Here is a 16339-nt window from a genome sequence, read left to right on the forward strand (position 1 = left end):
CCGCAGACCTCTGGGGACCGCAAGGGACCTCGGGCTGGGGAGTCGCGGAGGTGCGCGCGCGGCAGTGGGGTTGCAGCTGGGCGCCCGGGACAGGTGAGGTGGAGGTGCGCGCTGAGCCGGGGGTCCGCCGGGCGCGCGCGGGGGGCTCGGAAGAGCCAGCTCCCTTCCCTCCCCCGCCCCTCGGCGCGCGGGGCCGGCCGGGCCGCTCCTCCCCTGGGTGGGTCCCGGCTCCTTTTCTGGTAGGATCTATTTGCATAGAGGAAACTGCCCAAAGTGGCCGCTGTGGAGGAGCTGGCGGCGGAGTGGGGGGCGTGCGCCGCGAGCCGCTGCTGCCCCGAGGCCGAGCCCCGCGCGCGGCCGACCTCGTGCCTCGGACTCTCCCGCCTGCTCCCCGCGCGCGGGCCCGCACCCGCGGCTGCGCACCGCCCCCTCGGAGACCCACGCGCGACGAGCGCGCCATGAGCCCGGGCCAGCGCGCCGGCGGCGACGCGCGTAAGGGCGGCCCGGCGGGCGGCTGCGGCGGCGGGGGGCACCCCGCGACGACGGCCGGGGCCTGGGCGGTGAGCGCGCTGTGCCTGCTGCTCTCTGTGGGCTCGGCGGCCGCCTGCCTGCTGCTGGGCGCCCAGGCGGCCGCGCTGCAGGGCCGGGTGGCGGCGCTCGAGGAGGAGCGGGATCTGCTGCGGCGCGGGGGGCCGCCGGGCGACCTGGCCGCCTGGGCCGAGCCGCACCTGGAGCGCCTGCTGCACGAGGTGAGGGGCGCGGGGCGCGCGTGCGGCAGGGGAGCGTCTGTGCGCCTGGGGCGCGGGCACCGCGGCCGTCTCTCCCCGAGGAGCGGTCGCCTGCCCTGCGTGCGTGAGTCCCTCCCGGCGGCCTGAGCGTCTGGCTGGGGGTGCCGGTCCCCGAGGGGGTCCTGCCGCCTCCGCTCTGGCCGCAGGGTCACGTTGCAGGGCGCAGCGGCAGCAGGAAACGCGAGCCAGAAGGGCTGTTTCGGGAGTGAGTAGTGCGGAGGGAGAGAGAGGAAAGACCACGGGCTTAGAAATCGTGACAGACCTGGGGTGGGGGGGCGGCGAGTGTCCACCGGGGTGTGCGCTCAGACCCGTCGCTTCCCGCCGGAGGTGAGCGCCTGGCTCCTCCTCTGTGCCGGGCTAATGACCAGGCTCGTGTGGGAAGTGCCTGGTGGGTGACTCGTCTCCGGTGGCGGCCACTGTCCCGATGCTGCTGTACTCGGAGAAGTGGCGGCCCCGGTAGAGGGAAGCCTTAGACGGACCCGAGGGCCAGGGCCCTTGGAGGGTTCCGGTCAGCCGGACCTTCCCTGTACACCTTCTCCCAGAAAGGTTTGTTTCCGAGCAGCTCCATTCTGGAGATGCTGTGTTCTGGGGCTCTTAAATGCGTACTCAGTGTCCCGGAAACCTGAGGCGACAGCCGCCTCGGCTTGGTAGGATGAGGGGAATTAAACACCCGGTTTCTGCTTTTAAGCGATGCCACCTGGGGAATGCAGCTACATCCTGAGTTTCCTTGCCCTTGTTGGAAGTGTCGAATGAGACTCTGCGACACTTCTATGAAGGTTGCTGCTGTGGCCTCAACACCCTCATCCGTCGTGTGCATCAAAATCTCCACGTTCTGTGCACCAGTGCCCGACCCTGGTAGAACTGAAGACAGGCGGGTGGGCTGGCCAGGGGTCCCCCGGATGAGCTCACCTCCGTGGCCTGAGCCACACTCTTCCTCCTGGGAGAGGTGGATCCCAAGTCTAGTGCCCAGAGGGGCATCCTTCACTGTATCCTGAAAATCCCCAGTGTTTCAAGGTAGGGGAGAGGAAGGCCAGGCCTGCTGCTACCAATTCCTCCTAAACCGTGCTGGCTGTGATCTTCATTAATGCATTGAGCTGCGTGTCCTTTGAGGAGTTCCTTCGGAATCTTTTGGGGAATGGGAGAAGGCTGGACCACACCTTCTAGTCCACCGTACCTGTTTCTTAAGCCCCTTCCATTGAAGCCAGCCTTCCGTCTCCAGCATGGTTTTGGGCAGAACTGCTGCTTCATGAATTGATTTCCTATTATTGCCTTGAACGTGCCCACAGACTTCGGAACTGGCAACTGGTGGTGAAGGTTTCGTAATTACAGCCCATTATCTTTTGGCAAATCCTTAGAGACCGGGGTGTTGACTTGATTGATGGAGGGCCAGTAAAATTTCTATCTGTAAGTGCAGTAACCGGAGCTGTTCTCTCCCCTAGGAGGCCCCTCTTAGGAAAAATAAACTGGGAGGCCTGATTGAGTAAATCAGAAGTCCTGGTACAAGCAGCTTATAAATTTGTGTCCATGTTAATGGCAATGGGGACAGGGCAGATGTCCTGACAAAGCAACCCCAGCTGAAAAGTGTGGATTCGCAAATCCTAAACTCTGAGGATTAAGGATCTGAGGGGACAGAAGGCAGTGGCTTCATCCTGCTCCCTCCAGTGGCACCGATATTACCTGGGTGGGACTGTAGTGCTTGGGCTAGTAGTTACTGGGCAGAACTTTATCTCTCTTGGTCTCTGTCTCTCTCAGTCTCTCTGCTCTTGATTTAGGAAGGCAAAGGGAATATTTCACATCCTGGGATTTGCACTTGAAGTTGGCCATACCATTCAGCAGGCTGGCGTTAGCACAGGATGTATGTGAACGTATGCTTGGTTTGGTTAGGTTTGAGTTAAAGTGCATGTGCTTGGAGCACAGACTGGCTGGTGGACTGTCAGAGATGCCGTGGCATGAATGCACTTGGAGTTGGGCTTCTGGCTGTTTGGGGGTCCCCTGTGGGAGGGCATCTCTTTCCTAGGATATCCGTCTGTTCCTGCCAAAAGCCATTCTTCTCACAAATGTCACCAGCTGGGAAATGTCCACAGCCTGGTGGGCAACACCTACACCCCCTCGCTGAGATGAGGGAGGCACATAATGAAGAGTTGGTAATTGGCTTTAAATAGATGTGGGGGCACCTGGGTGGCTCAGTCGGTTAAGTGTCGGACTTCAGCTCAGGTCATGATCTCACGGTCCGTGGGTTTGAGTCCCGCGTCGGGCTTTGTGCTGACAGCTCAGAGCCTGGAGCCTGTTTCAGATTCTGTGTCTCCCTCTCTCTCTGCCCCTCCCCCCACTCACGCTCTATCTCTCTCTCAAAAATAAACATAAATGAATAAGTAGATGTGAAGATATTTTTTGGAACCGTTAGATATGAAGGACAAAGAAATATCGAACTGCAAATCTCTTAAGGAAAGAGCGTTTGGACTTGAACGTGGTTTTTGGTTCTGGTTTGTTTTCAGTGAAGCCTGTGCTGAAGTCGGTATGTATGCGAGGGTGCCTGCAGCTCGTCCTTTATCAACAAGCTTGTTTTCAGAGTTTCGGAGGCAGAAACCACATCCAAACTGAGGAAGAGAAATCCTTGCCAACCACACACAACTTTAATGTCAGGGAAAAATATTTAAAAATAAGCCAACAAAAGCCACTGTTAATATGCGACCCGATGTCTTTGTTCCCTTGGGAACAGAGCTGTGACATAACTTTGTTGGGACTGGCTGATGTGCCTGATAATGTAGATACAGAAGCTGCAAAAAAGGGAATATTCATGTTAACATGGGATTATTAAAGAGCCTTCCCATGGTACAAAATGAAAGAAATGGTTTTCAGAACATAAAAGTCATTAACGATAGTATCTTCATTATGACCCAAAGATATTCAATGGAAAACAAGCATCTGATATTATGCTATTAAATGTGCCTTAAATGGGCTGTCTAAGTCACCAATCCCCCATTGGTTACACCTATAATTACAGCATTACAACAGCCTGAATTTTAGAGTAAATAAAATAGCTTTCATACTATAGTAACAAATTTAATGGAAGGATTAAAGAAATATTTAGTTGTATTCAGAGGAGACCATTTCCAGCTTACAATGGATTTATTGTTGGCTCCCGGTCCTCCATTGTCCAGACCAATCAGTTTGAAAACAAGAAAAACCCAGAGACTCTGGGTAAAATTCAATTTCCTTTCCTACCATCAACGACTATATGTATTGGTTAAATTACCGTAAAACCCAGAATCACATGTAGCTTTTTCGGCCTCTGCGGCAATCTGTCACTTTGTCGGGACCGCTCTGTGGGGCACACTTGAATAAAGATCCAGTTTTTGAATCCCCTAGCACAACAGGAGATGAAGAGTCCATCATAGCTACGTTTGTTTCCTTGACATTTCCTGGCTCTCAAACTCAAAAATTTCTTCCCAGTGACTTCCTGGCAGGCTCACTTTCTCTATTCATTCTTTTTCTTTCTGGTGGAGGTGGGGGAACAGTTTGGGAGCACTTTATAAAACAGCAACGTGCTTAGAGCGAGCCAACCGTCGGGGGCATTTCTTTCACAAACATATTTTGGAAATGTTTGAATCGGACCTCGACGTTCTGGTTTTGAAGATTTGCGGCACAGCTCCTGAAGTTGGGCAGTCTGTAAACTGAATGACACCAGCAGGCAGAGAAGAGTTTCAGTCGTGCCATTTTACTAGCTGTGTCTTCTAACCTCTGCATCTTCCTGGGTGGTCACTCCCTCTTTTCTTTATTAAACTTTTTTTTAATGTTTAGTTTTAAGAGAGAGAGAGGGAGACAGAATCCAAAGCAGGTTTCAGGCTCTGAGCTGTCAGCACAGAGTCTGATGCGGGGCTTGAACTCATGAACCACGAGATCATGACCTGCGCCCAAGTCGGACACTTAACCGACTGAGCCACCTAGGCGCCCCTCAGCTCCCTCGTTTCTAAGGGTCACAACAACCTCTGTATTGACAAGCAAATAATAGGAAAGTGTTAGTCTGTAAGTGTGCTTCTTGATGGTAACAGAATATTTGAGGGTGGTCGCTTAAAAAACTCAGTCATTGGATTACCTTGCATAACCAGAGGTGCCCAGAAGTTAGTTCCCGAGTTAGTTTGATGACTTGGCCACCAGTGGGGGCCAGGTCAGTGTTTGCCATTCATTGTCTTGGCTTTTCCTCATGGTGTCAAGATGGCTGCCGCAGCTCCAACCATATGTCTTCACACAAGAGTAACCAAGGTAGAAGAGAAGGGAGCAGGAAAAAGAGTCATCTTCTCAGTAGGCTTTCTCTTTTGTTTGAGTCAGAGCAGGGAAGCTCCCAGTACCTCTCAGAAGACTTCCAGTGTGGCCACCAACCAGAGCCAAGGCCCATGACTGCCATCATCCTTTCACTGGCAAGGGTAATGGGGTTGCCACAGGAGTGGCCAATCCTTTTCTTTTCTTTTCTTTTCTTTTCTTTTCTTTTCTTTTCTTTTCTTTTCTTTTCTTTTCTTTTCTTTTTTTTAAGTTTATTTGAGAAAGCCTGTTGGCAGGGGCAGAGAGAAACAATCCCAAGCAGGCTCAGCACCATCAGCCCAGAACCTGATGTGGGGCTCGAACTCATGAATGAGATCATGATCTGAGCCGAAATCAAGAGTCAGACACTTAAACGACTGAGCCTCCCAGGCACCTCAGCTTCGGCCAATCTTGATTTCTCCCCGGGCACAGGCTGGGCACATTGCCACTATTAGAGAATTGTGGTTTTGTTAGGAAGGAAGACAGGGAATGTTTTGGGGAGCAACCAACTGTGTCAGGTGGGTGCTGTAGAATGTTACCCTAGAGGAGGGTTTGGGTGGGGGGCAACGGTCCTCCACTGGCCTACCAGTTTTCATAACCATACCTCCTTTGGGAACACTCCACAGCCACAAAATTTCAGTTTCCCTCAGTCTCTAGCTCTGCCTCCAGCCACAGTCAAAGTCAAGGTTGGCGTGTTCATGAATTCTCTCTGGCACAACCCCATTCTTTGGCGCTTATGGTCTTTAACCCTCCGGTGGATGCCATTTTGACCCCAGAGTGACTGGCTGGGGTGGCCTCCATGCTGGGAAGGCATTTTCAGTCTCTGCTTCCCAACTTTTCCTGCACCACAGCTTACACAGGGGAGAGGATACCTCTGTCACCGTGCAGTAGATGGAAGAGGTTGTTCCGAGGACAGGGAGATCAGTACACCCCAAATTGTGTATGGAGCCCTGTATCCATTAGATGTGCCCCAACAGCTCTCCTCTTTGTCCTCCCTTACCCCACTGCCATCGGTCTCCTTGGCTTTTCTCAGCAGCCATATGTCACCGTGGCCCCCAAATTCCCTTCCAGAGTGTGTGTCATTATAACCGTGGTCCCCAGGACAGGATGGCCCTTTTACCCTCACCAAGCATCATCATCATCCAGCCTTTCTACATGTCTTTGGATTCTTGCCCCTTCACATGGCAGTGTGACACGACCCTGCCTCCGACTGGCTTAAGTTAAAAAGGGAATTTATCAGCTAGGAGGTTGCCACAGCCTTGCCTGGCACCGTGTGCCATGGTGGCTTTGTGGGCCTCGGTTTGGGAGAGGAAGGCTCTGGATGAGGAGTCAGAAGGCCACTGTCTCAGACTGTTCCAGCTGCCATAACAAAATACCATGGGCTGAGTGGCTTAAAAACAAACATTTCTTTCTCACAGTTCTGGAGGCTGGAAGTGCAAGATCAAGGCCCTGGAAGATCCAGTGTCTGGTGGGGGCCCTTGTTGCCTCGTTCACAGGTGGCTGTCTTCACTGTGTCTTCACACAGCAGAAGGGACAAGGGAGCTCTCTGAGTTCTCTCTCTCTCTCTTTTTTTTTTTTTTAACATTTATTTATTTATTGAGAGAGAGGGGGAGTGGGCAGGGGCAGAGGAAAAGGAGGAGAGAGAGAATCCCAAGCAGGCTCTGTGCTGTCAGCCCAGAGCCTGACACCGAGCTTGAACTCACAAATCCATGAGATCATGACCTGAGCCGAGATCAAGAGTTGGATGCTCAACTGACTGAGCTACCCAGACACCCCTGAGGTCCCTTTAATAAGGGCACTAAGTCCTAATCATGTCCCAAAGGCCCCACTTCCTAATACCATCACACTGGGGATTAGGTTTCAACACGAGATAGGGGGTGAACTCTGGGCACCCCATCCCCTGTCTGTCACCTCCAGGGCCGCACAGGGCTTTGATATAATCCTGTACCTTCAGAGTAGCTTTCTCCTTCACCAGCTTTCTACACATTTCTCCCTTCTCCCTGATTAATTCTAACTCCCACCATGAGTCATTGATAGGTGTTGCTGGGAAATAGAGTTCTTTCAAACCTGCTCTTTGCAGGGCAGGTGTAGACCTTTTTGTCTTTGCCCCTTGGCTCTCCAACTCCCATGGCTGCTGAATTGTGGCCACTTCCTTATATAGGATGTTATACCCAGTGTAGAGAAACAGCTTGCCAGCTTGGCTACCCTTCCTTTTCCTCCTTTTCTTTTTAAAAATTTTTTTAACGTTTATTTATTTTTGAGACAGAGACAGACAGAGCATGAACAGGGGAGGGGCAGAGAGAGAGGAAGACACAGAATCTGAAACAGGCTCCAGGCTCTGAGCTGTCAGCACAGAGACCGACGCGGGGCTTGAACTCACGGACCGTGAGATCATGACCTGGGCTGAAGTCGGACGCATAACCGACCAAGCCACCCAGGCGCCCCTTTAAAAAATAAATAAATAAAATAACCAAAGAGTATGTTGATTTAACATGATTAATGTTCTTGATAATCCCACCACCTTAAAACAAGAACTATTTAACTTTTTGCATAATCCTTATCCTGGGACAGATTTACACCTACCCAATGCTAACCACAGAGTGTGTCCCATTTGTACATTGCTTGTATATATTTCAGTCTTGTATCAACATTTTTCCAGGTGGGCCCCCGGGTGGCTCTGTTGGTTAAGCATCCGACTCTCGGTTTCAGTTCAGGTCATGATCTCCCGGTTTCATGGGTTTGAGCCCTATGTTGGGCTCTAGTGCTGACAGTGCAGAGGCTGCTTGGGATTCTCTCTCTCTCTCTCTCTCTCTCTCTCTCTCTCTCTCTCTCTGCCCCTCCCCCACCCTTGCTGTCTCTGTCTCCCAAAAAACAAACAAAAACTTCAAAAACATTTTTCTAGGTGCTGCACGATCGTTATGGTCATGTTTCACAACTGCATCTGATCCTGTCAATGGAATCTGCATATTTATTTTTTTTAATATATATATTTTTTTCATTTTAATGTTTATCTATTTTTGAGAGAAAGAGAGCACAAGTGGGGAAGGGGCAGAGAGGGAGGGAGACAAAGAAGCCGAAGCAGGCTCCAGGCTCTGAGCTGTCAGCACAGAGCCTGATGTGGGGCTCGAACTCACCAACCATGAGATCATGACCTGAGTCAAAGTCGGATGCCCAACTGACTGAGCCATCCAGGCACCCCTTTGTTTTCATTTTGGAGAGAGAGTATGAGTGGGGAAGAGGGGCAGAGGGAGACAGAATCTCAAGCAGGCCGCATGCTCAGCGCACAGCCTAACATGGGGCTCTATCACATGAACCATGAGATGATGACCTGAGCTGAAATGGAGAGTCCCCCGCTCAACACACTGACCCCCCCCAGGCCTCCCAGAATCTGCATCTATCAACACAGAGAATTGAGGCCTCCGCCACATTTTTGTTGGCACAGAATACAGTGTAGCCAGTGGTTTCATGGGGCAAGTTTCTTACTTGTGTTATTCTTTAGGGTGTAAGTAACTGCCTAAGGAAGAACATCTTTAGGGCTTTGCTTTTTGTTTTGATTTTAGATTATCCAAATTTGTCCAGGCAATCCACATTTATCCTCCTGTGGTATTCCAAACCTGTACCCTTGTGAAGTCATGTTTCAAGTTTTATGGTGGGCAAAGTGGATTCAATCTATCTTTTGGTTGAAAGAAACATTTTTTTTTGTTTGTTTTAAATGGGCTTCATGCCTAGCAGAGAGCCGAATTCGGGGCTTGAACTCAGCACCCTGAGATCAACACCTGAGCTGAGATCAAGAGCTGGACACTTGATTGAGTGAGCCACCTGGGTGCCCCTGGTTGAATTTTTTTTTTTTAATTTTTTTTCAACATTTTTAATTTATTTTTGGGACAGAGAGAGACAGAGCATGAACGGGGGAGGGGCAGAGAGAGAGGGAGACACAGAATCGGAAACAGGCTCCAGGCTCTGAGCCGTCAGCCCCAGAGCCTGACGCGGGGCTCGAACTCACGGACCGCGAGATCGTGACCTGGCTGAAGTCGGACGCTTAACCGACTGCGCCACCCAGGCGCCCCTGAATTTTTAAATTTTCAGTTGGATTTGTTGTTGTTGAAAGCAAAGGGCAATTTTGAAAACTGAAGATTTCATCTGATAATTAGGCTCATTTTTTTGGTTTGGTGCAGACCCCTTTCTTGAGCAGCATTTAGCCGAGCCAGGTACTGCGCTCAGTCTGCGTGAGTTCTTTCTAATTCTGTGAACAAATGTAATTCGGTTTGGGGAGTGCTGTCTGGAGGCCACACACGACCTTCAGCTCCTTCCCCGTTCGATTTTCTCCATGTGGAGGATCAGGATTAATCTTTAATTGTTGACACAGGCACTCAGAAAACATCCCTTCAGCATGTCCGGAAACATATTTCAGGACTAAGCACGAATCATTGGGAGAAAAAAATAGGTTTGCAGATGTAGTTTTAAAGAAAGACCCGTCAGGGTGCTCCTAGAGGCTATAGGGGAAATGACCGAGTGCCTCTCTTGTGGATAGCCCGCGCAGAAGTGTTCACATGTACGCCCTCACGGTTTTTCTTTTTTTTTAAATTAATTTATTTATTTTGAGAGAGAGAAAGAGCTTGAGAGCAAGGGAGGGGCAGAGAGAGAGAGGGAGAGAGAGAGAGAATCCCCAGCAGGCCCCACATGTCAGCACAGAGCCGGATGCAGGGCTCCACGCACAACCGTGACATCGTGACCTGAGCTAAGGTCAAGAGTCAGATGCTTAACGACTGAGCCACCCAGGAGCCCCGCCCTTACATTTGTTAACAGCCCCATCTCAGTCCCCACCCCCCTATCAGGGGGGCACTTCACCCCTTCCAGAAGGGGTAGCGACTGGCCTCAGGTGGCAGCATTTGTCTGAACCCAAGTCCTGGGTCCTTTCTGCAGCCTCATGGCAAACTCTGTGGCAGCACTAATTGAGTTTGGTTCAGTAGCAACTTTTTCTGCCAGTGTAGACATCCTCCATACATGACTTGTTTGTAGGGTCGGGGAGAAGACTTTCACTTTAGGTAGACCCGGGTTGTATCCCCGCTCTGCCATTTCCCAGCTGTGTTACTTTCAGGTAAATGACTGGTTTTCTAAACCTCTGTTTGCCCGTCTATTAAACAGGGGATTATAATATTTGCCTCACAAGGTTTCCGTGGGGATTAAATGAGCTGATATAATCCAAAGTGTTCCAGACGTCATATACATCCTGAAACTGGCTGTTCTTATTAGAAGGCTTTCTGTGGCTGAATCCAGAAGGAGTGTGTATGTCTGTTTGCTAATTGAAGAGGCGGTCCCATGGTCCTTTTAATTAACGCTGAGATCCCACCATCCAAGGGAGGCCAGACAGAAGTGAAAAAGGTATTAACTTACATCAGTCTCTCAGTCAATGATGGGAAATGACTTCGTTCCTGAAGGAAAGCAAGGACTGAATTGGCTTCATAATTCCCACTTTTTTTCTCCTTCCAGTTTCTCATTTTAAGCAGAATGAGATTTTTTCATTTAAACAAAAAAATTTCCCATTTGATGACCAAAATCAAAACGTAATTATTCACGAAAATTAGTATATGGATTTTTCATTGCAGAAGGGCCCCAAACACCTAATAAATTCGTTTTAAATAATAAGTCTGTTCATGTGGTTGTGCAATATGGCACGAACACCCCCAAATGCTCGTGATTAACCTGATGGATTAGAGGCCTCACACACATCTGCTTTAAGTCACATTGGTAAATGAGAAAATCTTTACTTTTTTTTTTTTTTTTTTGATGTAGCCACAAAATCGGGAAGGAAGGGAAGTGCTTTCAAATGGGTAATTTCAGCTTCTATAACTGACTATGGCTCCAACTTTGAGTTGTGAAACAAGTCATAAAACAATTATAGTGATTTCTGGGGGTTTTAGAGGACAGTTTAAATAAAACCTCCTCTGCTTCGGGCCTCCCAATAGGACTATCACACAAAATGCGCAGTCTGTCCATTCATTTCACGGTCCTTTCTGGGGGATGGCGATGGCCATCCATGGCGTCTCCTTTTCAGCTGCGTGGTGTAGCTTAGTCCAGCGAAGGGCAAGTTCACCTGGCAATTGGGCTGGAGTATGTGGACTATGAGGGCAAGCCACTGTGAGGGCTGGAGGGCACAAGGGTGTACACATGCACATGAAAGCAAGGGTGCACACATGTGAGTGTGCACACACGTGAGTGCCTGCCTTTGCATGCATACATGTCTGTGCACACATGCATGCGTGTGTATGTGAATGCTTATGTGTGCATACACGTGGGTGTGCATGTGCACATATGCACCACAGAGGTTGTCCCACTCAGGTCCTCCTGAAAGCCCCTTTAACTGGACCCTCACAGCTCAAGCCGTGGGCTCCAGAGTTGTGAGATCTGGGTCTGAGTCTGGAGATGCCTGTAAACTGGCTGCATTTGGGACACCTGGGTGGCTCAGTCGGTTGAGCATCTGACTTTGGCCCAGGTCATGATCTCATGGTTCACAAGTTCGAGTCCCACATCAGGCTTTGTGCTGACAGCTCAGAGCCTGGAACCTGCTTCTGATTCTGTGTCTCCCTCTCTCTCTGCCCCTCCCCAGCTCATGCTCTGTCTCTCTCTCAAAAATAAATAAAAACATGTAAAAAAATTAAAAAATAAAATCAACTGACTGCAGTGCCTTGGAGACCAATGAGTTGGCTTTTCCAAACTTCCACTTCCACCTCTGGAAAAAGGGTGACAGGGGTGTCTGGATAGCTTAGTAGGTAAGTGTCCGACTTGGTCTGAGATCTCATGATCTCATGACTTCATGATTTCACGGTTTGTGAGTTCAAGCCCTGCGTGGGGTTCACTGCTGTCAGCACAGAGCCCATGTCAGATCCTCTGTCTTCCTCTCTCTCTGCCCCTCTCCGGCTCGCACGTTTGTGTTCTCTCTCTTTCTCTCTTTCTCAAAAATAAGTAAACTTAAAAAAACTTTTATAAAAGGAAAAGGGGGACAGTGTCTGCTTCACTCTTTCCCTGAGGATGACGTGATACTCACTTCCTACGACAATGAGTGAGAAGTCACGTCACCCCCTACCCACACCCTGCCTTGCTTATCCTGATGGTGGGTGGCTGCCAGGACTGTTCATTAACATCCAGTGCCAGGGCCCTTCCTGGGGATGGTTCCTCCTCCTCCTTGTGCCTGTCGTGAGGCTCACACCTAGGCCTGGCTTCCAGGGAACAAGCTGGAAGAAGATGGCTCTACCCAGCTGGCTGGTCCTGTGATCATTTCTTCATGGGCTTTCTTCTGTCCCCTTCCTTTAGCACCTGGCCTTTCTGGAAATGCTTTGTCTCTCTGGGTCCTATCCCTCTGTGCCTCGGGCAGGCCTGGCCACTCCTCATTCTTCTTGTCCACTTCCTAGATATTCTCAGTGGAGTTCGGTTCTCTCCCCATCAACCCTCAATGCCTCCTATGGCCTGTGGGCCCATGAAGAGAAAGCACCTCACTCAGCTCTACGGTCAGGCCTCCATGTCCTTTGAGTCTCCCCTTGCTCCAAGATGCCTCCTTGCCCATCCATCCCCATAGGCAGCAGGCGGGGTGGGGTGGGCTTTTGGGGAGACCCCATCTGTCTTTGCTCAGGCTGCCATTATAAAGTACCCCAGTCAAGGGGGGTGTAAACCACGGAGATTTATTTCCTCACAGTTCTGGAGTCTGGAAGCCAGAGGTCAAGGTGTTGGCTGGATTGGCTTCCCCCGATGCCTCTCCTTGGCTTACAGATAGCTGTGCCCTTGCTGTGTCCTCACACGGTCTCCCCTCTATGTGTCAGTGTCCTAATCTCCTCTTCTATTAAGCATGTCAGTCACATTGGATTAGGGCCCACCTTAGTGACTTCCTTTTGACTTAATCACCTCTTTAAGGTTTATTTATTTTGAGAGAGAGAGAGGGAGAGGGAGAGCATGAGTGGAGGAGGGGCAGAGAGAGAGAGAGAGGGAGAGAGAATCCCAAGCAGCCTCTTGCACTGTCAGTGAATTGTGAGATCATAACCTGAGCTGAAATTAAGAGTGGGAAGCTTAACTGACTGAGCCACCAGGCACCCCTTAATCACCTCTTTAAACATTGTGTCTCCAAATACAGTCACATTCTGAGCTATTAAGGTTAGGACCTCAACATATGGACTCTGGAAAGACACAAGGCAGCCCAAGACACTGTCTAATCAGATGACACGCCAGGGTAAACTGTAGGCATTCCCTGTGGACAAGACCAAGAGGTCAGGGTCAGCGAAAGCAGGTGACCTCAGTGTGGGGATTGTGGCAGGGCCTGGCTCGGTGACCTGGGGTCACTGGAGAAGACCTGCCATTGTGTGGGAAGGCTTGGAGGCTCTGCCCAGGGACAGCTCGAGGACTCTTCTCAGTCTGTCAAAACCTGTGGTGGAGACCGTCCACTCTCTACCCAGGGCCACTGATGGGATTTTGTTCTGTCAGCCCAGTATGGTGAACCGTGTGATGAACCGTAGCAGATTCTGACAGGATGAGATGTAGGTCTTTGAAAAATCATAAATGGAGGGGCAAGGGGGCATGACTGGGTGGCTCAGTCAGTTGAGCATTGATTTTGGCTCAGGTCATGATCTCATGGTTTGAGAGTTCAAGCCCTGCATTGGGCTGTCTTCTGTCAGTACGGAGCTGGCTTCGGATCCTCTGTTTCCCTCTTTCACTTCCCCATTCACTCTCTCTTTCTCTCCTCAATAAACATTAAAAAAAAAGAAAAGAAAAATCATAAAGGGGAGCACGAATGAAGATCGCTGAAGAATTGCATCTTGCTTACAGACTAAACCTTTCGAAGCACACTAACGTGTTTCAGGGCTCAGGAGTGACCCCTATGGAAATGTGTGCCCATGCAGTTTGGAGGTCACTCAGTGTGCCAGTGGGAGTCACTGAGTAAACCCCACGTTCCTTAGGAAAACATTTCTGAGCTCCTGCCGAATGCCTGGGTTGGGCTGGGTGCTCTCACTGGCTCTTCACTTGACTCTGCTGGGGGTTTACCTGGCACCAAACAGGGTGGACCATGTAGCCCAGTGGGGTGAAGTGATGCCCTTTGACCCCGGGGCCCCTGCTCTACCATCCCATGGGAGCCACGACTGTGGGAACCGGGACCCTGGTGTTTTGTAGTTTAGTTTGTTTTTTGGGTCTATTTGACACATAATGAACTCCAAATATTTTAAAGTTACAGTTTGATAATTTGTGACATGTGTGCATATGTGAAACTATCTCTACAGTCAAGGCAGTGAACATATCCATCACCCTCAAAGCTTCCTCTGCCCCCTTGACTTCTGTCCCTTCCCACCTGCCACTCAGGTATTGCTGATTTCTCTTGTTATTGATTAGTCTTTTTTTTTTTTGGATTTTTATATGAATAGAATTATACAATATTTGCTCTTTGGTTGTGTGTGGGTGTATTTGGTTTCCTTCAATCAGTATAATTATTGAGAGATTCATTGATAGTTTTGCGTGTATTATCATTTCATTCTTTTTCATTACCAAGTGTTATTTCATTATATAGATAAACCATAATTTGTTTATCCACTCACCTGTTAATGGATATTTGGGTTTGTTCCTCGTTTGGAGCTATTACAAATAAAGCTGCTTTATTAACATTTGTGTACAAGTCTTTGTATGGACATGCTCTTTCATGTCTCTTGGGTGTAAGTACCTTGGAATGAAGTAGTTGATCATCTGATAGGTGTAGGATTAACTTTTTTTTTTTAAGTTTGTGTATTTTGAGGTGGGGAGGGGCAGAGAGAAAGAGGGAGGGAGAGAATATCAAGCAGACTCTGCGGTTTCAGTGCAGACCCTGAGGCGGGGCTCAATCCCAGGAACTGTGAGATCATGACCTGAGCTGAAATCGAGAGTTGGACGCTCAACAGAGTGAACCACGCAGGCGCCCTACGAGATTAACTTTTCAAGAAGCTGCCCAACTCTTGTTGAAAGCCATTGTATCATTTTATATTCCCATTAGCAGCATAAACAGAATGTGAGTTCTGTTTATCCACATAATTTGCCCTTTTACCTCTGGCTGCTTTTGACATTTTATCGTGATCACTGGTTTAAGCAATTCAAATATGATATGCTTTGGTGTCATTTTCTTTGTGTTTATTGTGCTTGAGTTTCACTGAGATTCTTGGATCTGTGGGTTTATAGTTTTCATCAAACTTTGAAAAATGTTGTGGCCATCATTTCTTCAAATACTTTTTTCTGTCCCCCAATTTGGGGACTCCACTTACATGTGCATTAGGAGACCCAGAGTTCACTGATACTCTTCTTTTTTCTTCTCTTTTCTCTTTTCTTTTCTTTTCTTCCTTTCTTTCTTTTTTAAAATTCTTTATCTCTGTCCATTTTGGATAATTTCTCCTGCTGTCTTCAGGTTCACTAATCTTCTCTTCTTCAGTGTCTAATCTTGTCCTTAATCCCCCCTGCCCTGTTTTTCACCTCAGACATGGTAGTTTTCAACTCTAGAATTTCAGTTTAGAGATTTTGATTTCTTTGATGCCTCTGCTTAGCTCTCTGAACATGTACCACATGGTTATAATTTTTGTTTTATAGTCTTTGTGGGATAATTCTACCATCTATGTCAGTTTTGGGTTCGTTTCAGTTAACTAATTTTTTTCTGCCCCTTATGGGGCCTATTTTCATGCCGGTAATTGCTTTTTCTAAAATTTGTTTAAAAAATGTTTACTTATTTTTGAGAGAGAGTGAGCACCTGCGTGTGAGCAAGCATGGGGGAGGGGCAGAGAGAACCAGAGACACAGAATGGGAAGCAGGCTCTAGGCTCTGAGCTGTCAGCACAGAGCCTGATGTGGCTCTCAGACCCACGAGCTGTGAGACCTCAGTTGAAGTCAGATGTTTAAACTGACTGAGCCACCCAGGTGTTCCCTCCTGCTGGTAATTTCTTATTGTATGCTGGACATTATGAATTTTACCTCATTGGAGGTTGAGTATTTTTGTATTTCTGTAAATTTTCATGAGCTTTGTTATGTTACAGTTATTCAGAAACAGTTGGACCCTTTGAGTCTTGTATTTAGGATATGTGAGGTGGGACCAGAGCACGGTTAGCCTAGGGTTGATTACTCCTTATCTCTGAGGCAAAAGACCCTCCTTGGTGCTCTACTCAGTGATTTATGAGTGTGAATTAGGGGTTTCCCAGTTTGGCTGGGGGAATGGGCACCCTTCCCTGCCCCATGTAAGACTGAGGCACTGTTCCCTGCATCTTT

The 16339-nt window shown here is 49.0% G+C and overlaps 1 protein-coding gene across 6 annotated transcripts in view; it reads left to right on the forward strand.

Moving 5' to 3' along the window:
• Window positions 1-252: 252 nt before the first annotated feature.
• Window positions 253-16339, forward strand: part of COL23A1 (collagen type XXIII alpha 1 chain) — a 350062-nt gene continuing 333975 nt past the window's right edge. For 4 of the 6 annotated variants that reach the window (XM_043585755.1, XM_043585772.1, XM_043585764.1 and 1 more), the window contains exon 1: window positions 254-749. In XM_043585755.1, coding sequence (XP_043441690.1) covers window positions 459-749 — 291 coding nt within the window. In that variant the 5' untranslated portion in view covers window positions 254-458. Of the gene's footprint in view, window positions 750-16339 lie in introns of all 6 variants that reach the window. The other 2 variants (XM_043585775.1, XM_043585777.1) reach the window with 2 other exon arrangements.

This window comes from Prionailurus bengalensis, chromosome A1 (assembly GCF_016509475.1).
Source record: "Prionailurus bengalensis isolate Pbe53 chromosome A1, Fcat_Pben_1.1_paternal_pri, whole genome shotgun sequence".
In the NCBI taxonomy this organism is placed as follows: domain Eukaryota; kingdom Metazoa; phylum Chordata; class Mammalia; order Carnivora; family Felidae; genus Prionailurus; species Prionailurus bengalensis.